This window comes from Lissotriton helveticus, chromosome 9, assembly GCF_964261635.1.
Source record: "Lissotriton helveticus chromosome 9, aLisHel1.1, whole genome shotgun sequence".
Taxonomy (NCBI): domain Eukaryota; kingdom Metazoa; phylum Chordata; class Amphibia; order Caudata; family Salamandridae; genus Lissotriton; species Lissotriton helveticus.
Window position 1 is genome coordinate 352,057,406 of NC_136070.1, and position 25,908 is coordinate 352,083,313.

General features: G+C 43.6%; 1 protein-coding gene across 3 annotated transcripts in view; it reads right to left on the reverse strand.

Moving 5' to 3' along the window:
- PRIMA1 (proline rich membrane anchor 1) overlaps window positions 1-25,908 on the reverse strand; it is a 606,350-nt gene that overhangs the window by 18,550 nt on the left and 561,892 nt on the right. The window contains exon 5 of one of the 3 annotated variants that reach the window (XR_013600946.1): window positions 10,700-10,796. The exons of 1 other annotated variant lie outside the window; for it this stretch is intronic. Coding sequence is in view for 1 of the 2 variants with exons in the window: in XM_078660091.1 (XP_078516217.1) it covers window positions 10,790-10,796 (7 nt within the window). In the remaining variant the exon portion in view is untranslated. The remainder of the gene's footprint in view (window positions 1-10,699; window positions 10,797-25,908) is intronic. One more of the 3 variants, XM_078660091.1, reaches the window with a different exon arrangement.

Here is a 25,908-nt window from a genome sequence, read left to right on the forward strand (position 1 = left end):
CACAATAATGATCAATAAATAAATAGATCATGCATACCCGTTTATGAGAAATTCATGTTTAAATAAAGTCAGGAAGATGTTTTTTTAATTTCTATATGAAAAAAGTGCTTCTTGACATAGTTGGCCTAAATATTGTTCCACTTGCATCCAGTTTGTCCATAAAAGGATAAACCCACTTGTTAGAAAAGATGATGCTCAGCCTTTATTCAAACAAGGTTCAGTCAACTTGTGATGAATTATCAGAATGGTACTCAGGCGAAGTGTCTTTTGCTCTGGCCAATGACCTTTATCATATCTGCAACATCACCATTCTGAACAAGTCTCTATTGTGACAAAAACACCTCTGAATGACATTGGTGGAATAGTAATTCTTCAAAGGGTTTACGGAGTATGCATGATCCTATTATTCACTTAAAAAACAGTTCTGTAAATTCTATCCACAGTTATGTGGCCTTTAGTTCATACAGTGTTAATATTATTATTATATCTGCCTATGTGTGAGCTTTACTTTGATTATACATGAATTGTATTACATGTTGGTTCTTCGTACCTTTACCTCCTAGGATCTCTGGTGACAGTAGATCCTGAGCTCAGGAAAGCCACCTGAGGAGAGACCAGGAATGGTTTCTCACCCCAAGTGTGAACAGCTTGATTTAGGGTCTGTTGGATGCTCAGGGAGAATGCTTTATGTCCAAGGAGACCCTGCCACATATTCACATTATCAGGCCAGAACTCTGTGGGGGACAGCCAATACTCCTACCTGTGGCCAGGATACTGTGGCAGCCAGCTTCGCTTTCCCCAGCCGCCGTTCTCAAACCAGCGGCCGCCGAGAGGGGGGAGCGTTCACTACCGGACTACAATCCCCAGCGGGCTGTGCGCCCTCCCGAGGACGCCGGGAGCAGCGTCAGCGCCAGGTCACTGCGCCCGGAGGCGCTTAAGAGCAAGACACTCCTGCAGAGGAGCGGGGGGCCAGAACTCTGTGGGGGACAGCCAATACTCCTACCTGTGGCCAGGATACTGTGGCAGCCAGCTTCGCTTTCCCCAGCCGCCGTTCTCAAACCAGCGGCCGCCGAGAGGGGGGAGCGTTCACTACCGGACTACAATCCCCAGCGGGCTGTGCGCCCTCCCGAGGACGCCGGGAGCAGCGTCAGCGCCAGGTCACCGCGCCCGGAGGCGCTTAAGAGCAAGACACTCCTGCAGAGGAGCGGGGGGCCAGAACTCTGTGGGGGACAGCCAATACTCCTACCTGTGGCCAGGATACTGTGGCAGCTAGCTTCGCTTTCCCCAGCCGCCGTTCTCAAACCAGCGGCCGCCGAGAGGGGGGAGCGTTCACTACCGGACTACAATCCCCAGCGGGCTGTGCGCCATTCCGAGGACGCCGGGAGCAGCGTCAGCGCCAGGTCACCGCGCCCGGAGGCGCTTAAGAGCAAGACACTCCTCCCGCGTCGCGGGAGCGCGCGGGGCCGTGCCGGGCTAAGCCCGGGCAAAGGGCGGGCCCTCTGTGGCCCTCAGAGGAGGACGGGACGGGGCACCCCTCTTTACATCATTCAGGACCTCGGAGTAGGATCACACAAAAGACATAAGGTACTGTTATTTACTGCTACTCCCCAGGCTCCTTACAGGCTTTTGCAGAGCCTGAACACAGCTGAATCGTTACGCAGCCGATCAATTCCGCCCCAATTGTAACTGGCAGAATCCTTGTGTTATGACTTGTTGGGAGGAGGAGACCAGAAATACTCCGTCCCAGAGACACTCGTTTAAGGGGACAATGGACTATTTCGTTAATAGGGTAACTCTCCCCATTTTAAAAGAACTAGAGAGAATAGAATGCTCACCCGTTATGGAATGTCAAACTAGTATATGTTCGCCTATACAGACTCCTGATGCAGTACCGAGCTTATCCCTTTTTGACGAATTAAATAAAATATGCAAGACTACATATGTCCATGTGGATTCAGGTAATATGCAAATCAACGCTCCTACTTGCACCATAGCACCTATTAGTTCTGAGCCCTGTAGCCAATTCCAATCTCAACTAATTAATAACTCCCAGGCTACTCCTCTTTCAGCACAACCTGAGTCAATTCTCAAACCTATAGGGCGACCACAGACTTCCTCCACCAAAAGGAAGAGAGTTGGGGTAATACAAATGGGGAGTCAGGCAAAGCAACAGAAACTAAAACCCAATTCTACATTGCCCTACACTCCCATCACTGTCAGTACTGCCCCTACAGCACCCGTTGAGGCTTCTTTATTGGCCTCAATTGAAAGTATGTTGGTAGCGTTAATATCACCCCTGATAGAAAAAGTAATCAGCTTAGGGGATAGGCTCACGGGTGTCGAGGATGCGATTAAGGCTAACTCGCCACCCATAAAAAACCTGCCAGAACCTTCCCAGTCACAGCACCTATCTGCCACAGAAACGACTGAACCCGTCACACAATTCAAGACTACCCACAATCACCTAGCCTACCCACAAAAAACAGCTCTGAACCTCCCGAAAGGAGGCTCAATTACTCGGAGCTCCTATTACAGATCAGTGCCAAACAAAGCATCTAGGTTGCACAAGGGGCTATGGGCAAACAATGAGAATACGTCACACAAAACTAATCTCCTACATTTGCCACCGGAGGCCGTTCCATTTGTGTGCGTCCTCGCAGGAGCACCAGAATTGACCAAAGGGAAAAATGAAAGCCAACAGGATCTAACAAATAAAGTCACGTTCTGGCTAAGCAAAAATAGACCTCTGCCAACCAACATAGATGGTACTATACTGTCTGTTAGAAGGGTGGGCTGGCTAGGACCTTTACCAAAAGACATTCCAGGAGATCTGATACTGGTAAAATTTAGGAGCAAATATGTCATCCCACATCTCGAATTATGGCGGCCACAAAGAGGCGATGGACCCATTTCCACCTGGAGCATAGCTGATTTCTACCCCAGAACATTATATGTCCCGTCTCTATGTCAATAAGCGCTAAGCAATCACATGAGGGGTAGATTGGGACTTCTTTGGAGCGGCTATTTTTCCCCACTTTGAATTATTTTGGTCCACTCTTGGGCCAAATCCTGATTAACTAAAAAGCATGGTCAGAGACACTGCTTGCTTTTCTTTTTAATATTTATTTACGTGAGACAATGATTATTTGATTTCCTTTTTGTAATTTTAACCCTCGGCCTATGTATGAAAACAAGTTACTTACCTGTAACTTTGGTTCCCCAGTATTGGTAACTTTCATAGATTCCCATGCTTTGTATCATTCCCCGTCGTCGGAATGGGAGCCTCGGTAGTATAAAAACCATAGAAACAAAAGAGAAACCTAGGCCTAGGCCTCATCTCATTTTGTATTCTATCCACCTCCTTTTGTAAAAAGAGACCAAACTTTTGCCAGGACCAATCAGAGCAGCCTCACCCTCTAGAACCTTCCTGAGAGAGCTCAGAGCCTCAGATTTTCGTAGCCGTTGTGCAAACCGCCACAAACTCTGTAAAAAGACTGAGCTTTCCCAGGGGAGGCGGGCGGGCGCATGGGAATCTATGAAAGTTACCAATACTGGGGAACCAAAGTTACAGGTAAGTAACTTGTTTTCTTGCCCCAGTATTGGAACTTTCATAGATTCCCATGCTTTGTATCAGAATAGCTAGCAGTACAGCACCATGAACACATTTTGTAAATACATGGCATCACATAACCATAGAAAAATACATAAAGTACAGTAAAAACAAACAAAATGTGCTCACCAGGATGGAGGGATCGTAGGGAAAGCTCACCTCTCAATGAAACAGATTACGCAGGACTGCCTGACCAACAGCCGCATCATCTCGTCCTGCAGATTCCAGGCAGTAGTGTTTCGTGAAGGTATGAGTACTGCTCCACGTTGCTGCCCTGCAGATGTCCTTAATGGCAACTCCCGAAAAGAGAGCCACAGATGAAGCCACCGGCCTCGTGGAATGTGCACGGACTCTGCCGTCCAGCGGCTTGCCCGCTTCCTGATGACAGAATTGAATCGCACTGGAGATCCAGCGGGAAATGCCAGTCTTTGCCAAAGGCAACCCCTTACGAGGTGCACTGTAGGACACAAACAACTGAGTAGACTTCCGAAAGGGACGTGTGCGCTCCAAGTAAAACTTTAAGCACCGTTGAATGTCCAAAGAATGGAGCGTACGCTCCGCAGGTGTAGAAGGATGTGGAAAGAAGGTTTTCAGAATCACCGGTTCATTCAAGTGGAACTCAGATGGCACTTTCGGGATGAATTTGGGATTAGTCCGAAGAACCAGACCTTGTTTTGTAAATTGCAGGAATGGATGCACTATGGAGAGTGCCTGAAGCTCACTCACTCGTCTAGCCGATGTTAGAGCTAAGAGGAGTGCTAGTTTCCAGGAGAGGAACTTTAAGTCTGCCTTGTGAACCGGCTCGAACGGAGCTTTCATGAGTTGAGCCAAGACAAGGTTGAGCTGCCACACTGGTGGAGGAGGACGAAATGGCGGATACATCCGGAATAGGCCCTTCAAGAATTGTTTAACCACCCTAGAGGACCATAAGGAAGGACCTGCCGAACTGCGTCGAAACCTTGATATGGCCGCTAGATGCACCTTTACTGATGAATGTGCCAAACCAGACTTAGCCAGAGATAGCAAATACGGCAGCAACTGATGAGGTTGGGAAGTGTAAGGATGGAGACCTTCCCGTTGACACCACAAGCAGAATCTCTTCCATTTTGCCGTGTACGTCTTGTTGGTACTTGGTGCTCTGGCATGAGCCAAGACCTCTCTGCATTCTTGAGACAAAGCTAGATGACCGAATTCTCTGTGTTCAGGAGCCACGCCGTCAAGTGGAGGGATCTCGGATCCGGGTGGAAAACCTGTCCCTGACTCCTGGACAAGAGGGACGGAATGGGCCTCAAGTGAATTGGAGGAGCTTGGGAGAGCCGCAGCAGTTCTGTGTACCAGAATTGTCTGGGCCACGCTGGAGCAATTAGAATCATCCTGCAGGGTTCCGCCTTCATTTTCTTGAGAACTCGAGGAATGAGGGGAATGGGAGGAAAAGCGTAAAAGAATGCGCTGTACCAGGCCATCGAAAGAGCGTTCCCTAGGGACCCCCGATGGTGAACCTTGCTTGCGTAGAACCGGCATTTGGCGTTCTCCGGCGAAGCAAAGAGGTCGATGGTCGGCGTCCCCCAAACTGAGAACACTCCGTCGAGAATGGATTGATTCAACTCCCACTCGTGAGTCACTTCCGTCTGGCGACTCAAGGCGTCCGCCTTGACATTGAGAGTTCCCGCCAAGTGCTCGGCTCTCAGAGTGATGTTGTTGTGAATCGCGAAATCCCAAATCCGTTGAGCTTCTGCGGACAGAGTCTGCGATTTGGTGCCCCCTTGTTTGTTTACATAGTGCATGGCCGTCGTATTGTCCGTCCGGACCAGCACTGAGCGATTGCCCACTCTGGGCAGAAAAGCTTGCAAGGCCAACCGAATGGCTGTCAGCTCCAGGAAATTGATATGGCACTGCCGCTGTCCTGGACTCCAATGGCCACTGACTTGAAGCTCTCGGAGCACTGCACCCCAGCCTTCCAACGAGGCGTCCGTGGTCATCACCATGGGTGAAGGAGAAATCCTGAACGTTAGGCCTTGGGCGAGATTGCTTTTCTGAAGCCACCATTCGCTCGCTGTTCTCATTGCTGATGTTACGACAACCCTGTCGTTGAACGACCCCTCTGCTTGGCGCCATTGCTTGTCCAGCTCCTCCTGTAGAGGACGCATCCTTAGCCTGCAATGCGGTACTAATGGTATGCAGGAGGACATCGATCCGAGAAGGGATTTGTATTGGCGGACCGATAGGACCTTGCTGCGGCAGAGTATTTGAGCCGAAACCATCAATTTTTGTTGTCGCTCTTCTGAGGGACGAGCCGTACAATGCGTGGTGTCCAGCACGGACCCCAGGAATCTGGCAGTTTTGGAAGGCAGGAGGACTGACTTCTGTTCGTTCAACTGAAGGCCCAGACAGCGGAACAAATGGAGGCAAGTAGACACGGCTTGCGAAGCGTCCTGGAAAGATGGTGCCTTGACGAGCCAGTCGTCCAAGTAAGGGAAAACTTCGAGAGATTGTCGTCGAAGGAAAGCTGCCACCGGTGCCAATACTTTGGTGAACACTCTCGGTGCCGATCGAAGGCCGAATGGAAGCACTTTGAACTGGAAATGGCTCTTTCCCACTGTAAAGCGAAGGTATTGTCTGTGAGCTGGGTGTATTGGAATATGGAAATATGCGTCTTCTAAATCCAGCGACGCCAAGTAGTCGCCTGGATTTAAGAGAGGAAGAATTTCCTGGAGAGTGACCATCCTGAAGGAGAGCTTTACGAGATAGGTGTTGAGCTCCCGAAGATCGAGGATGGGACGCCAAGTGTCTTTCGTCTTCCGCACTAGGAAGAATCTTGAATAGAACCCCCGGCCCCTCTGAGAGAGCGGGACCGGTTCTATTGCTCCTTTGAGGAACAACTGGTGGGCTTCTAGATGTAGTAATCCTAGATGTCCTGAGCGGATGGCGCCCGGAGCTCGTGTTGGAGGAAAGTTGTGAAACTCCAACGTATGGCCACTCTTCAGGATGTTGAGGACCCATTGGTCCGATGTTATTGACATCCAACTGTCCAGACAAAGGGATATCCTGCCCCCCACTGATGTGATCGGGAGGGGAGGAACAGCAGGTAGAGCCGGGAGGCCGCTATTGTCGTTTGGTGTTGTCACGGCCTTGTCGCTGTTGACGGCCTCGCGGAGGGTTGCGAGAGAAAGATGCTGATTGCCCTTGTCGCTGATTCGAGTAATGGGGTTTATATGACTGGGAAGACTGCGAGGAAAAACGTTGTTGGTTTCCTCTGTAAGATGTAAATCCTCTCCCTCGTGCGCCCCTAAAGGGGACCTTGCGATAGGTGAGAGAGCCCAAGGACTTTGCTGTGTCTGTGTCCTTCTTGATATTCTGTAGGGTATCATCCACATGCTTCCCGAACAGCATCTCCCCATCAAAAGGGAGGTCTAGGACTCTGTTCTGGACCTCCTGACGAAACCAGGTGGCCTTCAGCCAACCCTGACGCCGTAAGACGGCGGAGCCGGCCAAGGCCCGGAAGGCCGTGGAAGCAATGTCCATTGCGCAGTCAATCACTTCTGCAGACGATTTCTCTCCTTCCGCCAGCACCTTCTTGGCGTCCTCCTTAGTGGGCTCAGGTAATAGGTCCACGAAGGGTTCCATGTCGCACCACATCTGGCGGTCGTAACGGCCTAAGATGGCAAGGGCATTCGCCGCTCGAACCAGTAAGCTGGCCATAGAGGAAAACCGTTTTCCAACATTATCCAGACGTCTGCCGTCTTTGTCCGGAGGAGTGGTCAACGGTGTGGACGGATTCTTTGACTTGCTTTGTGCCGCCTGAGAAATCACCGAGTCAGGCTTTGGCTGACCAATAAGGCAAGCTGGACTGCCTTCAGGAGCTTTATATTTCTTCTCCAGCCTGGGGAGGACTGGAATCACCGTGGCAGGACTCTGCATGATCTTCATGCCCTCCTCCCATACATGCTCTATAATGGGAATAGATTTGACAGAGCGTTGGTGTTGTTCCTTAAAGTCATAAAGGAAACATTCCGATTCCTCTCTTGAAATAGGTAGGCCAAACCTCTTAGCAGCCCGTTCCATCAGATGATGAAAACCCCCTATCCACCGGAGGGGAGATGGAAGTGTCACGACCAGCAGCATTTGGGTCTTGCGGGTCATTGTCCCCCTGATCCGGGTCAGGGTCCTGTAAAGGATCCATCAAGGGATCCACTGGAACAACCTCCTCATCCGAAGAGGTATCCTGATGGGCATCGGGCAGTGGTACGGGATCTGGTGTGGGAACCCGGGCCAAAGGTGTCACTGGCGGTGGTGTGGAGGGTACCACCGGAACACTAGTAGCCGGCTGCACTTGCGGCTGTGGTGGAAGTGGAAAAAACGTAGTCTGTCCAGAAGGGTCTGACGGAAACCTTTTACGATAATCCTGAAGCATGTCCTGAAGATCCGAAATGAGAGAGGAGGGCATGGCTACCATGCCTTGTCCCAAACTCGGCGGATGTCGCTCTTCCACAACATAAGGATGTAGTTGTTGGCCACCTGCCTGGTCGAAATACTCCTCCGTGTCCGTCTCCTGCAACTTTACGTTCAAGTCCGAGGGACTATAGGCAGGTCCATAATTGTCCTGAAACTCATCCTCGTCAGACCCATCATCTAACAGCATTGTCGGTAGATGGGAAGAGACTCGTCGCGGAGACGTCATCTCCGGCGTGATTTTCATTCTCCGAACTGGAAAATGCACTTTTTGGACCGTCGACGGTCTCGTCGACGACGCCGTCGTCGTCGGAGCATCAGTTAATGTAACCGTCGACGGCACCACAGCCTTCGTCGACACAATCTTCGTCGTCGATGGGACCACCGTCGACGGTCTCGTCGACGAACTCGTCGTCATTATCATCGTCGTCGACGTGGAAGCCGTCGTCGTCGACGTCGTCGACGTAGTCTTCGTCGTCGTTGCGGCCGTCGACAGCGGCCTGCTAGTCGTCGTCGATGTGGAAGCCATCATCGTCGACGAGCTCGGAACCTTGAACGTCGACGAAGTCGCCGTCGTGGACACCGCTCGTCGACGGGGCCACAGAAACAGCGGGAACTTTAGCCAAAGTCACAGTCGTCGACGTACCTGGTGTTCTCGTCGTCGACGGACGCTGTTTTTTCTCCGGCCCAGATCCTGAAGTGCCAGTAGAGTGTTTATCACTGGGCTTGATCTTTTTGGACGGAGGAGAAAGGATCACCACCTCCTTTTTGTCCTTTAAGGCTGGCACCACTGCTGTAGCCTGTCCCTGCCTCTCCTTTACACTTTCGTGAGGAGATTGAAGGGGACCAGCCCTCTCAGACCTGTCAGAGATCTTGTGAGGGGCTTTAAGAGGGGGCTCAGATGTCGAAGAACCAGGGGGAGACCTACCCCTCTTCTTTGATCTTTGCGAGGAAGCAGCAGACACGGAATCCTCCTCATCCGAAGAGAGCACCTCCTTGCGTGTCTTCATCTTCTGAAGCCAGGTAAGTAGCCGGCCTTCTCTGTCCCGAAGAGTCTTGTTCGAGAAAGTCCTGCAGATCTTGCAGTCTGTGGCCTTGTGGTCAGGATATAAGCAATAAATGCAATTATCATGCTTATCCTCCACAAAAAGACGTTTTTTGCCACAAGAGGCACAGGACCTGAATATGGCCTTCTTCTCCTTGTCAGACATGACGATTTGAAGCAGAAACTTGAAGAAATAAGTAGAAAAACAGTGAAAACTGAGCAGAGCTCAGTGGAGACTCCCTAGCACAACGTGCGGTAGAAAAATCTGAGGCTCTGAGCTCTCTCAGGAAGGTTCTAGAGGGTGAGGCTGCTCTGATTGGTCCTGGCAAAAGTTTGGTCTCTTTTTACAAAAGGAGGTGGATAGAATACAAAATGAGATGAGGCCTAGGCCTAGGTTTCTCTTTTGTTTCTATGGTTTTTATACTACCGAGGCTCCCATTCCGACGACGGGGAATGATACAAAGCATGGGAATCTATGAAAGTTCCAATACTGGGGCAAATATTGTGTATATTGTCTCTCTTTTTTCTTTTTAAATAATGTTAATCTCTTTTTTGATGAAGTAATTTGTTTTTATTATGTGATCTGACGTACTTTTATGGTTATGAAATATAATCGAATAAAGTCTTTGAATACACATTATCAGTATTATATATTCAAAAGATGGCATTTTGTTATCCAGTTAATAACATATTGCCTATAGTGCACGCCATTAATATTTGTCTGCACAGATAAGGATATGAAATAAGAATAGAAAATCAATCAAACAAGTGAATGTTATTCATACATTCAATGTACAGCACTCTAAAATTTGTATTGTGAATGTTTATAAGTGTAGTGTATTCTTAATATTTACCCTCTGGAGAACAATATTTAAAAACAACTAACTGATCAAGTGCACAAATATGCTTGATAATCCTGTAAAATCGTTTGGATTAGTGAAAAATGTGCATGATAATATTTGACAAATGTAAGCACATCTGGTAATCGAGATTGTCCATGGATTTACCATATCTCTCCTACAATTCTTTGTGCGCTCCATAAAATGTGAAAATCTACTCCAAATGGAGGACTGAATCTACCTGTGAATATTTCTGACATACTTGGTCTTTGTGACTTAATGGACAGAAACCTTATATAACCTTATATACTTACATTTCTTTCAAAAGGAAAAGAAGAGGTTAAACTTTTCAGATGAATAAGATCTTCACCATTTCAAACACACTGACAACCAAAGAGGCAGGCCAGCTATCAGTAGTACATCAAGCATTGTTATTGTGAGGATGTTTATGGAAACCACAGAGTCCTTAGTGACACGATCAAGAAAAACATATACTTCCTTACACGTTTACAACAGATGTCTGAAGTTCTCAGCTTTTGATGTTATGTAAATCTCAAAAGGTCACTTATGGTAAGGAGTTTGTGAGTGAGAGGGGAATTAGTTGCTGGACATTAAGGTTCAGGCATCAGATAAGTAAATCTTGAGGAATAGGTGAATAAGGTGGGAGGGTTAATTGTTGGAAGACAGTGGAGGTATCTCCTGGAAAGGGACTATAAGGTGAAATTGAGTGGTGTTGTAAAGGGTAGAGTTAAGTACCTGAGAAGACAGGGTAGAGAATTGTTTTATTTTATATTAGGATTCATGTATGTAACACCACATACCGTCTGTTCACTGCCTCAGTGTTATTTATTGACTAGAAAAGGAGAAGAAAAGAAGAAAGAGAAATATGGAAAAAATTTCGACTACTAGACATGTATACATTATCACAGATCCTCTTAAACAATATAACCTCCATAGCTTGTCTACATGTTCTGTTATTTTCCTATTGACAAAAAGAAAGATCCAGAATTGCAATATGATAATCGTTTCTACTTGTTGATTTCTGTCTGCCTGTAACCTTTATTTACAGTGGGTGCAACAAATGTACACCTTTGTGAACATAGGGATCTTGAGTTAGGCATCCCTACAAAAGATTGCAAAGCTGTCTCACAAGAACCTTTATGGATTAGACAAAAGTGGCATACCAAGGTAGTTTCTATGAAAGAGGTAATAGATGAGAAACTCTTATGATGGGGTCTCCATGACTCAGATTGCATATATGTTATGCAGACTGAGTACTAATTTGACTTTTTAAATGTTTGTTTTTATAGTCCACTGTTCACTGCATAGCAATCAGACACAAAGAAATCTTTTAGGAATGAGAGAATAAAAAAGGTGTAATAGAGTCAACTCTGTTTATTAGCTTATGGTGTAAAGTCAACAGTAATCCTCAACAAATCAGAGCCTCCTCCCCACTTCTTGATTTCTCCAAGTAGCTGAAGACCTCGCTCTTCATATAAGCATCTTAGAACCACACAGTTACGCACTATGCCCAAGTGCCTGGATACCTCTAGGGTGATTGGTGCGCTTTAAAAGTCACCATAACAGGTTTTCAACTCTACAGAAGAAAGGGACAGCTTTTCAGAATGAAAGGTACTGTGTGCAGTGTTAACATAACAGGCCCCAGGAACAGCACTTACAGTAGGTAGGCTTCCATTCAAACAGGGCCAAGTAGCTTTCATGGTGCCAGTCATCTACGAGTTGATAATAGTTAAAGCGCTCTTTCAACTGGAAATGCTCTAGGTGTCACCAAGGTATGTCTGAAATCAACACCTATGACTGTTCAACTTTAGATAATGTACCAAGAGACCAACCCTTGCACCACCACAAAAATAATTATATATATTGTTCCAAGAAATGTAGGCCAGTTCGAAGTATGTTTTCATACAGATTCAAAAGGATCAAATCAAAGACAAAACAAATTTCCTTCACAGCTAGTCTAGTATATGGAATGAAATCTAATAAAATACTTGTATTGAATCATCTTTATTGGGTGCAGAAAAACAAAGCCCCAAAAGGACATAACATATAAACACAATAAATATACATGTGCACAATACATTTAATAAAAATCGCATTATCAATCAGTGGCCAGTCAGCCACGATTTATGAGCCATAAGTAGTACTTACTATAATTAAAAAATATAAGATAAGGTAGGCTTAAAAATAATTAATCAGGAAAATTCAAGTAGAACAATATTCAAATGCATAGTGAAAAATAAAAACTTTGTGCAAGAACGATTGGTTTATCAGGTTGCTAATCACAACTACAATCAAAATCAAAAGATTATTTTGCTATTGTTAGAGTATATTCATGGTGAGGATTCAATCATCATTGTTCAAAGTGCATGTGAAATTAGGTGCTTTTCCTTGAAACAGTATATGATAAAAAATGGCATGAAGACATCCCTCCTAAGGCTGTCGTTATTCCTAAGTATTTTCATCTTAATCACCACAGCGAGCAAGGATGTCTAAACAACACAAGTTCAAAATAAAGCTCAGTGCAAATATTGCAAAATTATTATTCAAGACTCAATTTAAGCCATAATTCGGAAATCAAATTCAAACAGTATTTTACTGGAATTGAAGTCAATGGGAGCCCAACCAAATGGTATCTGGAAGCATCCGGATGCATCGTACTTGGTCGGTTGGACTCTCCCAATTCGAGTGGGTCAGAAACCATTTCCAACCCGATTCGGTCGGTAGGCATTTCCAACCCGCATCAGAATCAGCCCCTGAGTGCATTTCTTCTAGATGCTGCTCTTGCTATAAAATTGTACTACTCTCTCGCCATGTGTAAAGTCAATTTCCAGAAAACGCAAATACAAGCCATTTTTTGTATCACTTTTTAGCATTCTGATGGCATCCATTATATGAGCTTTAGATACAGAATGGCAAATAGGGATAATCCAGGTTTCCTCAGTTTGGTATAGGAGGGACAAAAACAAAGTGCTCCTCTGACTCAGTGCTTGCCCCACATAAAGGGCAGGAAGATGGACCTTGACATTCCCTCCATATGCTTTGATATTCATTTACAAGCAGAATTTCATATCTCTTAGTCTTAAAATCTAAAAACCTCTCGCTTAAAGCACCAGTAGCAGGCTTACACAACCGGTTCTTCTGAATATAGTTCCATTATCTACTTTTTAGCTGGCTCAGTGTATCTTTCTTGATCCAGTCAGGGCTGTCACATATTTCATGAAATCTTAGCTTATATATCCACTTTTTAACATGCCTGCACCATTGTATTAGCCCAGATTATTTATCCTGGGCTTTCACTTCTATAAATGATTGCCTGAGCTGAATTGGAGAATTACCAGTCCAAACCCTGGGCCAGTATACCAAGAGTTTAAGAACTGCCACATGCAATACATTCTTTAGACCAAAATCTAGTTGCATGGGTGTATGAGGGGCACTCCGAGGCAACATAAGTATAGATCTTATAAACATATTTTCAGTTTTCTGAAATCCCCTTATTAGTCCATGCCCCAGATCTCAGCTCCATATACACCTGCACATAGTCCTATTGCATAGTAAATTGCTAGGGCTGGTGATATTGGCCTGCAATTCTTGCACTCAGGTAATCAAGGTCTTTGACTTGTTTAAAACAATCTGATCCTATCTTAACCTTCCCTCTAAAAGTCTTATGTGGACTAAAAGTCATGAATTTTGTTTCGGATATGTTAATTTCCTAGCCATATTTTTCACAGGAGTATAAGAACCGATTACATTTTACAGGCCCATACCAGACTCTCTAGAGTGTCTCAATGAGCCTGTTAATATATAGGGTGAACAGAGTTGGAGCTAATATGCATCCTTATTAAGCACCACTATTAATATTTAACAGGTTCTATTAGCTCACCTTTCTTCCAAGAAGCGCTGAAAAATCAGAACTAATGGCTCAATGCCATGCACAAAAGAGTCCGGTCATTAGAGTTGAATTTGCTGCTGCTCGAGTAGCAAATCTAGGAGAGCGGCTGCAAATCTACTAGTCTGACAATGACTAATTATGCCAAGGGACGCCCAATCTGACTCGCCACTCCGGAGCCTTGCAGATTCTGGTGATTGGTGGAATTTGACTGGCACTTGGCGTTACAAGAATAAGACACCATTCCACAGTCAGAATGAAACATTCTGCCCACCCCTAATTCGACACAAAAGCAGTCAATCTTAACACAGAAGCAATGTGTAAAGTATATTATGCAGCACCCAAACAATATTAAAGTGAAAACATCCCCTACCCATTTAGAAATGCAAATTTTAATGACTAAAATGATACCAGAGAGAAAATTCCAAACGGTAGAAATGGAAAAATGCAATTTCAAAGTTTTAGGTAAGTCTCCCACCTAAAAGCAAAATGTGCCACTCGTGGTCATTTAGTCATGCTTTACTGGGAAAAATTCACTAGTTCAGGCTGACCATGATGGAGCAGCGCATGGATACATGGAGCAGGTTAGTCCTGCTGGAAAAGTTACCTTCTCAAAGTCTGAGTGGAGGATGTTGCGATGAGCAGGTAGTGTTGCGGATGTCTGCCTCTGTAGCGCAAAAAGCAATCCTGGCATTGCTAGTGGTTGTCACCGTAGCATGAAGATCCAGTCAGGCATCGGGCTGGCATTGCTGTAGCACAAAGTGCAGATCATGTGCTGCTGATTGTTGCTGGTGGTTGCTGTAGATCAAATAGTCTAGTTCACCTGGGCTTCTTGTTGTAGGTCTTTGAGGGTGGCAGAGTTTCCGTGCAAGCGGGCCCATTCACGGTCGCTAAGAGCACAAAACTGCATCACAGGAGGAGCTCGATGCCAGCCAAGTGGCCAGGACCTAAGGAGGCACCTCTTGGGGATCAAGAACTCACTACAGCAGAAGCTGGTGTAGCTCAGGCAGTTCCAGTGGCAGGACCAGGTAGGCGCCATGAAGCAGGGCAGCTGGGCAGTTGCAGGGAGGCCTCTGGAGCTTGTTGTGCTCCTTTACCTCAGACAGGAAGTCAGCCAACTGACCCTTGGAGTCTGGGATAAAGAGGGCATGTCAAGTCTTCCTTCTCAGAGAGCAGGGCAGCCCTCTGGTAGTAACAGTACGAGAGAGAGATACATATATAGATAACAATGAAACAGAAAGTACAGTATAAATTTAGTTTATTGGCATAATATACTAAATAATTATAAAATCAGACACTTCTCTATTTCCATTCAATAGAGTCGTTGATCCTCATCCATGCCCTCCATGTGTACCCTATTTGAATTACTTGATAAATATTCCTGTGGCTGTATTCGTAATTGGTCCTAAATCTCAGTGGTACTGGAAAGACTAGGGGGAAGATTTGGAATTACCAGGGAATTACAAGTTAGACTCTGAAGGGTGAACAGTCACACTATCGAAAACTAAATATCGAATTGACAGAATATCGAGTTTTTTATATAGAATGGACAGAATATCAAATTGCCAAAATATAGTGGTGCAGAATATCGAAATTCAGGTAAGAAATATTGAATTCCATAATATCAAAGTCATAATATAGTTGTTAAAAATATATAATTTTTTTTATAGTGTTTTAAGTGTTAGCATATGTGTATAAAGTATGTATTATTTTTGTAATGTATGTTAGAATTTTTTTAAAGTAATGAATTTTATGTTATTTAATTTTTGCGTAATTTAATTCGTAGCGGGTAGTGGAGTTATGGGGGAATAGGGTGGGAAGTCATTTAATTATTGCAAATTAAATATTAATTTTTAGGAATTATTATTTTTAATTTAATTTTGTGTTTTAGTTCTGTAGCGGGTTGTGGGTTTATAGGGTAGGAAATATTTTAATTGTTATTAAGTAATTATTTATTTTTATTTATTGGTATTGATAATTAATTTATTGGTAATTTATTGGTAATTAATGTTTAATAATTGGTAAGTAATTTGTATTAATTGGTAATTAATTTGTATTAATTGATTCAGTGATAATTATATTAATTGTATTAATTAATTATTCGGAGCGAGTTGTGGGTTTATACGGTAATAGGGTGGGAAGTAATTTAATTGTAATGTATTAACTACTGCAATTATTTTTGTATATTGATAATTAATTTACTGTTAATTAATTGGTAAAAAGATGACTTACTTATACATTTTTTGTATTGAAAATGCATTTTTTATAAATAATATTTATTGGTATTTATAATTAATTAGCTATTAAATATTTTGTAATTGGTAAATATTGGTATTGATAATTAATTAATTTTTATTTAAATATTAAAACATTACTTTCCCTACTGTTGCACACACTGGAGTGGGAATAGTAATTTTTACCCCTACGCTATCCAATACTTTTCCTACTGTTGCACTTACTGGAGTGGTAATAGTAAGTTTAACCCCTACGCTATCCACCGCTTTCCCTACTGTTGTACTCACTGGAGTGGAAATAGTAATATTTACCCTCCCGCTGTCCAACACTTTCCCTAATGTTGCAATCACTGGAGTGGGAATAGTAATTTTTACCCCTACGCTATCCAACGCTTTCCCTACTGTTGCAGTTACTGGAGTGGAAATAGTCAGTTTAACCCTTACGCTATCCAACGCTTTCCCTACTGTTGCACTCACTGGAGTGGAAATAGTAATTTTTACCCCTTCGTATCCAACGCTTACCCTACTGTTGCACTCACGGGAGTGGGAATAGTAATTTTTACCCTTCCGATATCCAACTCTTTCCCTACTGTTGCACACACTAGAGTGGGAATAGTAAATTTTACCCTCCGGCTATCCTACGCTAAAATTATTTAATATTTTTTTAATAATATTAAGTTAATATATATATTAAAAAATAAGAATGCATTTTTGTTTTTATTTTAATTACAATAATTATTTCTTAATTTTAAGGTTATTTAAGTATTTTCAATTATGTTTTACTTAATTATATTAATTTTTTATTATTTTACATTACTTTTTAGACATTTAAAAAAAATGATATTTTTACAAACTGTATTATTTACAACGATATTTTGGATTCCATATTTTTGTATTTACCTGTTTAGCGATAGGAATTCGATATTCTGGCATTCTATATTTTGTCATTGATATTTTGCCAGATCGATATTTTGCTTCTCGATATTCTGTCAGTGATCCACTCTGTAGTCCCTCTTAAAAATGAGGAATTACCAGAAGAATGGTCCAGTTCCCCTTGTAGTCCTTATATAGTCTGGCGATTCGCCCAGAGATGCTGGCTACTTTAAATCTATCTCATAATTTTGATGGGGGTTGGTATCTGTTTTCACTGGCACCATAAGAGTTGCCAGATGTGTAACTCAAAGTTGCCCACTCTTTATACATCATATGTACAACACCAGAATGTTCATTAAGACATATACAATGAACTTGCACTTGTAATTTTTACCTTTCAGTAATTTGAATATTCATTGAATGCCTTGTTCAATAAGAACTAAGGGGCCGATTACGATGGCGGGAAATCCGCGACCGCCGGGCCGGCGGTGAGGACCGCCGCCCCGGCGGTCACGGATTTCCCGCCATCACCCTGAATATTCCCACCACCAAATTAGTATGGTGATGGGAAATGTGAAAGGTACCACGGAGGATGGTAAGACCGTCCGCCGTGGCCCCGCAAGGCGGTCCCTTTCCGCCCGCCTTGCGGGACCCGGTACTATGGGGCTATAGAGGCGGTGCCGTGCAGGCACCGCTGTGGGCATTATGATGCCTGTCTTTTGCGGCGGAATTCCCGCCACAATGTAAACATACAGGATGCGCCCGCCAGTGTGGCAGGCGCATCCTGATTCATTTTGCGGGACCGCCGCACCTATGGCGGGCGGTCCCTTTTCCACCAGCGATGCGGGGCGGACTTTGTCTGCCTGCCATCATAACCAGCCATTTAGATTTGTAAGTGTTTAATTGTGCATACACATGCTAATTGCGCCCACTGAAGTGAATGGTTAACTAAACAGAATCATGTAGGCCTGTATTCCGTCATGCTGCATTTAATTACTGTAGTCAAGTTTCTGCTATTGTGGCTTTCTTGCAGGTGCTCACAGGCATTGTTGGTTTAGAATAGATATGTTTCTGTAATAGAGATAGATACATAGCATGAGAAGCAGACCTTGATATTCTTTCCTGTCCTGGGTGGAAGAAGATGTAATTCCCATGTCTAGTGTGGGACCTTTAGTGAATGTTGCACTCTGCAATGTATGAACAAGTAAGGACAGTGGACTTTCAATTGTGGTGTGACAAGGGGGTGGTGGGGATCTCCTACGGACTTTATGGATTTTATACACCATTCACCCTGGCTGAGAAAGAGAACTGCCCATAATCCCTATGGAGAAACTCCCCGGAGCTTTGCTGAACTTTTGAGTACTTCTTTGCTGATTCCACTTTCTGCAGAATTTCTCCTTGGACCCCTTGCAGACCCTTTCCATGATGCCCCACTATCCATTGATTGGACATTGAGAAGTTTAGACCTCTATGTTTTTAATTTGCATTCTGTCCTAAGTGTGGCTTAAGCTAACACTAAGGGGCCGATTCTGATCCTGGATTTTTATTTTCCATACAAATAGGATTTGTATTTTTTTCCATACAAATTGTAAGAGTCCCCTCCAACCCATGTAGTACGATTCGTAATACATACAGATCGGCCCGATCCTTACAAATCGGATCAGGAAAAGCTGTACGACACGGACTTGTAAAAAAGACCTTAAAATTTGTGAAAAAGGCTGTCCAACCTATCAAGTACGATTCGTACCGGGTTGTCAGCATACGATTTGTATGGAAAATGGCCTGTATACGGGGAATGACTCGTACCGGGCAACGAAGCGAACCCCTATACGCCTCGTACCCTGGTATGACTCGTTCTGGGGGTATGACTCATACCGGGGTACGGGTCGTATAGGGGTATGAGGCGTACAGGGGTCCCCCCTCATGCGCACATGTACGCACTGTACGTACGCGATTTTGGGGTATGGTGCGTACATATGCGATTTTGGGGTACGGTGCGTACGTACGCGATTTTGGGGTACGGTGCGTAGGTACGCGATTTTGGGGTACGATGCGTACATACATGATTTTGGGGTACGGTGCGTACATATGTGATTTTGGGGTACGGTGCGTACATACGCGATTTTGGGGTACGGTGCTTGTACACAACCAGTACCCCTTCATCGCGTATGTACGCACCATACCCCACTTTCCGTGTCATCCGTACGCACCGTACATACGCCCGGTACCCCTGTATTCATGGAGTATACAACGCGTACATGAGGGGGTCTGTCTCGTACTGTTTTCGGGGAGTACAAGGTTTTTCCGGCACTTTTTGGCTCTTGTAAAAAAAGAGCCGTACGGAGTGCCATTTGTACGAATCGTACTTGCCGGGTTGTAAACTGCTGCCGGGAATACATGGGAACGTCGCGTAGAGAGCAATTCGAATCGGAATCGCTTCTATATACGAGTTGTATGGTCTTTTTTACAATTTGTATGGAGTGCGTCTATGTGTACGGATCGTACTTCCTAGGTTGTGGGGGCCTCCTTACAAGTACGAGTTGTATGGGGAAAACGCTCCATACCACGATTTGTACAGCGTTTTTCCAGGATCGGAATCGGCCCCCAAGTCTGACCCATTTAAGAATCTTGACCAAGTTTCTGAGATGCTAACACTTGTTCTACTTAATTTACTATGATATGTCCTTGTTTCCTACATGGAATCCTTTGATTTCTGAGACTCTTAAGAGTACCTGAACCACCCTTATCCTTTGGACTTTTTTAGATTACTATTGAATAGATGGGTGAAATTAAGACTTGTTTCTGAGCATCTGATAGTCGTGTTGTTACTTTGTATCGCAGCCACCGAAGTGCTTGTCTGTGTAATACTGGTATTCCTCGATTTTTTAGGAGGCTTGGACTCCAAGTTGGTATACTGTATCTTTATAGCATAGTATTGAGAGTGATCTATTTGAATATGATTACGAGTTTGTAATAAACATTTTTAAACGTGTCTGTCTATTCCTGGTCCTCAATGTGTAGTTAATGAGTTGCCCTGTATAATAATTTAGACTGAAGTTGTGAAATACTAACTCCCTCTCCACTTAGTGTGACCAAAAAGGTCCATCAGAGATCCAAGTGTATGTAAAGTATGGGCTCAGAAAACAGTGGATCAAATCTGGTAGCATATTGGATGGTTTCTCCACTACATGAGGGAAGTTAGTGTGTCCCATCTTACTCAAGCCCAATCCAAAGCTCAAATGCTCATGCTTCGGTAAGAGAATTGATGGCGCACCACCGGGTTGGAAGTGAATTGTAGCAGTGGGAATATTTGTAGGGTTGCACATTTAAATTGCGTATGCTTAGATTGCAGTGTTGTGCAATGGCTGTGAGATGTTATGCAAAGCTGATTTAAGTTGATGTCTGATTGTGGGAAATAATACAGAGAAGTTGAAGTGGTCTGTCATGGTCTAAGATCCCAGGATAAGGGATGTAAAGGCAAATTACAGTGCAGAAGACACTTGGTGAAGTTTTCTGCTGTGTTGTGGTACTAATCGTGAGACATCATTAACAGCATTTTTGGGATAGGGACTTTTTCTTTGTGCACTTGTGAAATGTGGTTGGTATTGTTGATCTCAGTGCACAGGGAATAACTATCAATCTGAGTGAGATCTGATTGGTTGAGGTTTCACTTAAAGTGATTGTTAGAATAGGTTGGAAAGTGCTGTTTTAAATGACTTCTTATGTGTATGAGTAATCATTCATTTCTGTAGTGGAGCAGACAAAGTTAGTAGTTGAAATTGCTTGCATTGGTTGTGAATGAATTGCTTAATTGTAAAGGAGGGTGAGTGGCCACATAGGTCGGCTAGTGTAAGCCACACGGGGATTGGTTGAATATACCAGAGAGATTCACACTGGTATTGGTTCTGTTTGCCACACAGATAATTGTGGGTGATTCAATTTGTGAATATTGCATATTCTAATCGAAAATTAAATTCTTTAAAACAAAACAAAGCCTAGAAAAGGGAGATGTGACTGTGTCTGTCAGAAAGGAAGAAGAGGCATCACCTGAAGGTAGGCCAGTTTATAATATGAGATTGATGTGGGTCTTCATACATGTTTTTAGCTTGCACAATGGCAGAAGCTCACTGAGAAAGATGGTTCTTTGACAATTCCATGTTATCAGAAATTTAATTTGAGAATTATTGAGAACTTAAATAAGACATTGTATGAAATGAAATGTAGACCTACACAATATGAAGTACTTAATGATTGGGAACCTACATGTCATCTTAGGCAGTGAGAGAGAAATTTCATGGGAGAGTTAAGAAAGCCATACGCACTTGTGCAGATGCTAAATTGGATGCAGAACAAACATCTTGGATAACTGGAATTATTGAGGGAGCTAGACCTGTGTTGAAGAGTGAAGGAGAAGGGAAGCATAACCAAAAAGGTGGCCCTGGGAATGAATGGCAGCAGGTCCTGCTAGCCTGATTTGGCATCACTAAGTCAAGAGGAGAAAATACGAAGACTTTCCTTTGTTCTGGAAAATGTGCCTGTTCCCTCCATTGTAACACAAAGTACACTTTTTAAACGTAATCGTCCACTAAAGTGATAAAAAATCTACTTTCAGCATTGAATATGTTTTTAACGTTAAGTGAAAATAACTTTGAATAGTTTTTATAGTCTTTCCCAGGTGAAGATATATTTTAATCCTATCAATGCCGGTTTCTGGCAAATGTACCTTTACCTACAGAGGGTAAATAGCTTTTGGTTACTTTACCACTGAGAGCTAAACTATGGCCAATATGTAGTATGCTAATTTTCATATATTACACATGCAGCCCTGTGGGCTTCCAAGGCGGGCTTTAGGAGTAACGTATTTAATGTGTAAAATAGGTTTTTCAACAGGGTACAGATGCTTACCCCTGCCAATGGTCACCGCAGTGCATTTACACTGCTGCCCAGACAGAGCACAATGGTGCTCCTATTGGCCATTCATTATGGGCACATATCTTGGTGGTCTACTATAGCCCCATATGACGTTAACGTCTACAACACTCTGCATCAACTTACAAGGACCTTACTTTTTAATGAGACCAATTGTCTGAAACCAATTTTACAGTACCATTTTAGGAGCACGCTAACAGTCTCACACCAGCAGAGACTCAAGATCCTTCAGTATGTCACTCAGGGACCCCCATACACACACAACATATCCCCAAGATGCATACATTATGAATACAGTGTTACCTGGTATATACATATGTTGTTTGGTATGGAGACGTGTGTAAAGGGTTTAGCAATTTCCAAACTAATATAAGTTAGCAAAGCAGTTTTTTGAAATGCCAGACTGAGTGTCTAAGCACAGGTGACCATCAGGCACCATACAATACCCAGATTCCTAATATGACATTCTGCAGTGAATGAAGTGTTAAATAACACTATAAAAAGTATGCTTCTTTAAAAATCAACAATATAACATTGCTCAGTAGGTCTGTACCCATACAAGAAGCACACTTGAGGCGGACCCGGTGGGCAGGTATGTGCTCTCAAGGTGTTCAGGTAGGGGAGAAGACTTGCGTATAGTCAACGTTTAAGGGCCTAATTAAGACTATCCACAATTTTATTGTGAACTAAAGTTAATGTTGAAAAGTATGACTGGTTGTAAGACTTTGAAGTGCCTAAATATTTTTTGAAGTCTCATTTACTTTAAATGATTTTGTTTTGAAATGTATCAGCAGACATCTGTAGACTGCATGTAAACTGCATGTATAATGTGTCATGCTATTCATTATGTATAATCACCTTTGATCACTGTAAAGCACTCTGATATCCGCAAGGATCTTGTTCACGCTCTATAAAACCCTCGAAATAAAATAGAATAAAATAAGGAAAATAATAAAGAACTAGAATACACAGGGAATAGGATCAAGGAAAGTGACAGCGAACCAGATGACGATTTTGTGGCTGAATTATTGCTTAACTGTCCACCTCCATATAATGATCCACAGATTGGTGGTATGAGTAATGCAGTAATGCACCTATTAGTGAGGGGTTTGATGTGCCTTCAGCATCCCTAAATATGTATCTAAATTAAATTGGGTAAAATTCGACAATGGCAGTTCCTTCCATTTCACTTGTTCTGAATGTCGGGATGCATTGGCAGTTACCATCACTATTGGTCTAGTTGTCCCTTTGTATAAACTTGGATCATTGGGAAATCCTATGCATGCTTTGGCTGTTCCTACCTGAACAAATGCCTTGGCTGACAGTTCGATAAGTTCAATGACAAGGCAGATTCTTCAGACTCCTATGGTTCGGGTATAAAGAAATAATGTTTCAAGTGCAAACGCTACTCAAAATCAGAATGGGATTGACTAACCCAGAAGGTTTCCTCAGGGACCATTACCCTTTTTCATGCCCACCATAAGTGCCTCACTGATGATTAATTACAATACTCCTAAATCAGAGATGCCCATGGGAACGCCAACTTCTGACACGTCCATTTTGAATTGACTAATATGAATATATGTGGTACATGTAGTGGAGAAATATCTTTTAATATATCAGCAGAACAGCCTGGTCTTATGGCCCAAGAATTTGATGATTTGCTCAAGTCCCAGAGAGAGAAAGGGTTATGGATATTGCCAAATTGAAAATAGAATTAGACGAAACAACAATTGGAACACTGGGTTCATCTCAATTAGATGCTTGCCAGGTTGGCAAACTGTTATTCCTGTTTAAAGACATTACTAGGCATGCTTGATAGATGATCATAATTGGCTCAGAAACATTGGATTTATTTACAGAAATCCAAAGCCCTAAAGAGAAGCTACAGGTTGAGCTTTAGCAAACGAGACACTGCAAACATACACCCACCTGGAATGAAGTGCAAGATTTTCTATGTTTAGGAGTAGAGCTCGCTAGATAAATGGTCAGGGCAATGGCCTAAGATAGGAACCAAAGAAAGTCAGGTTACAAATGCCTCCATCTGGAACAGAGGAGGGTGATGAAGATATACACATGCTTCTTATGAGAGAAGCACCTGTCGGAGGGTAGGTTCATACATCAAGGAGCAGGTTAGAGCTTGCATTCTTCACAAAAGATTTTCTGAAATTGAAAGAGAATCTAGTGGGATGGTACAAGCAGGCAGCCACGGCCGGTCGTAGGTGTAACTGCAGGGCGGTGATGTGGGGAGGGGGAGGGGCAGGGTGGGGGGGTAGTAATGTATGGATTACGGACTTTAACAGGTAAGTAAACAAATAAATAAATAAAACGAATTTCGTTGCGCGCACTGCATCGCATTTGGTGATGCAGTGCACACAACGAAATTCGTTTTATTTATTTATATGTTTACTTACCTGTTAAAGTCCGAAATCCATACATTACTACCCCCCACCCTGCCCCTCCCCACATCACCGCCCTGCAGTTACACCTACTATCGGCCATGGCTGCAAGCAGGTTGTGAAAATTTCAAACGTTTTATGGAAAAAGTGAAATGCTCTAATTGAAATTGTGGTCCCAGGTGATCTTTGGGTTGAATGCAAGGCTTTTGTGGATTGGTCTGAAATAGAGCAGATAAGACATCGTGAATCACATACTACATCACCACTGGTCATGAAGAACTACAATCAGGTATGTACATTTTTTAAATCTAAATTCTCTCCTAATGAGATAGATTGGGTCAAGATTGACAGTACGACAAAATAATTAATTCATGCTTAGTATAAGATTGTTGCAGACATTTAAAGAATCTAGTTAGATAGAGTCTGTTGGACCTGGCCCTTTTGTGCTGTGTAAGGAAGGACATGTACCTTTAAGTTTTGCAAGTCCTAGTAGTGACAAACAGCCTATTTTGTTTTTCACTGCTGTGAAGCCTACTCATCTAATAAGCAAGCATTGGGAATTCTCAGATACTTTTAAGTAGTAATTCCTGATCAGAAAGGGATGGTGTTGCCATGTTTGGTATGTTTAGAATTGTAGTGATAACTCCTACTTACTGGTGAAGTTGGATTTCACATTACTATTTTAGAAATGCCATTTTTAGAAAGTGGTATTTCATTGTGCTTATAACTCTTGTGCTCTGCAGCCTGTCTCCAATACACATCTGGCTGGATGCCTGCTACACTTTGTGCATTATCTCCAGATATCCACCACACACGAAGGGCTGGGTATGACAGGGGATACATGTACATTCATCTGCATACTGATAGTCTTCCTGGACAGGGAGGGAGAGAGGTGGTTCACACTTACATTTCAATAGGTTGTGTCCTGCCCTCCAAAAGGGGTGATTTACCCCCTAAGGATCGTCTGGAGTCAGGGCTGGGCAGAAAATGTTGCTGTGCACTTCTATGGGTTCACTGAATTCAAAGTAACCTAGCTGATGAGGGGGGATGCCCCAAAACTGGTAGCAGGATGCTTGTTTCCAGTCCAGGAAGGATCTGGCTTGGCAGTTCAGGCTTGACTGTTCCCGCAAGGAACAGGGTCAAGACTGATTTGCATATGGCTGGGTCCAAATTGGGGTGGCCTGGTGAGCAAAAGAATGATGGATTAAACCCAGATCCTTGTGACTGGGGGTGAATGTTTGCTGTGTCCAGAATTCAATCCATCAATTGTTTCTTTTGTATTTGTCGCCCTAAGTGGGAAGGTTATGCCCAGACGTGGGTCCTATGCTCACTGCACCACTGGATTCAAGTTAGCCTGGCTGATGAGGGGTGAAACCCCAAAACGGGTCCTAGGATGCTTGTTTCCAGTCCAGGGAGGACCTGGCCTGTCAGTTTAGGCTGGATTGTTCCCACTGGGTGCAGGGTCAAGACTGATTTGCATATGGCTGGTTTCAAACTGGAATGGCATATGGAGCAAACAATGGATTTAGGCCCAGATCTCTGTACTGGGGCGAATGTATGACATTGTTCTGCATTCTGCCCATCAATTGTTCTTTTTGGATTTGTCACCCTGAGTGGGACCGG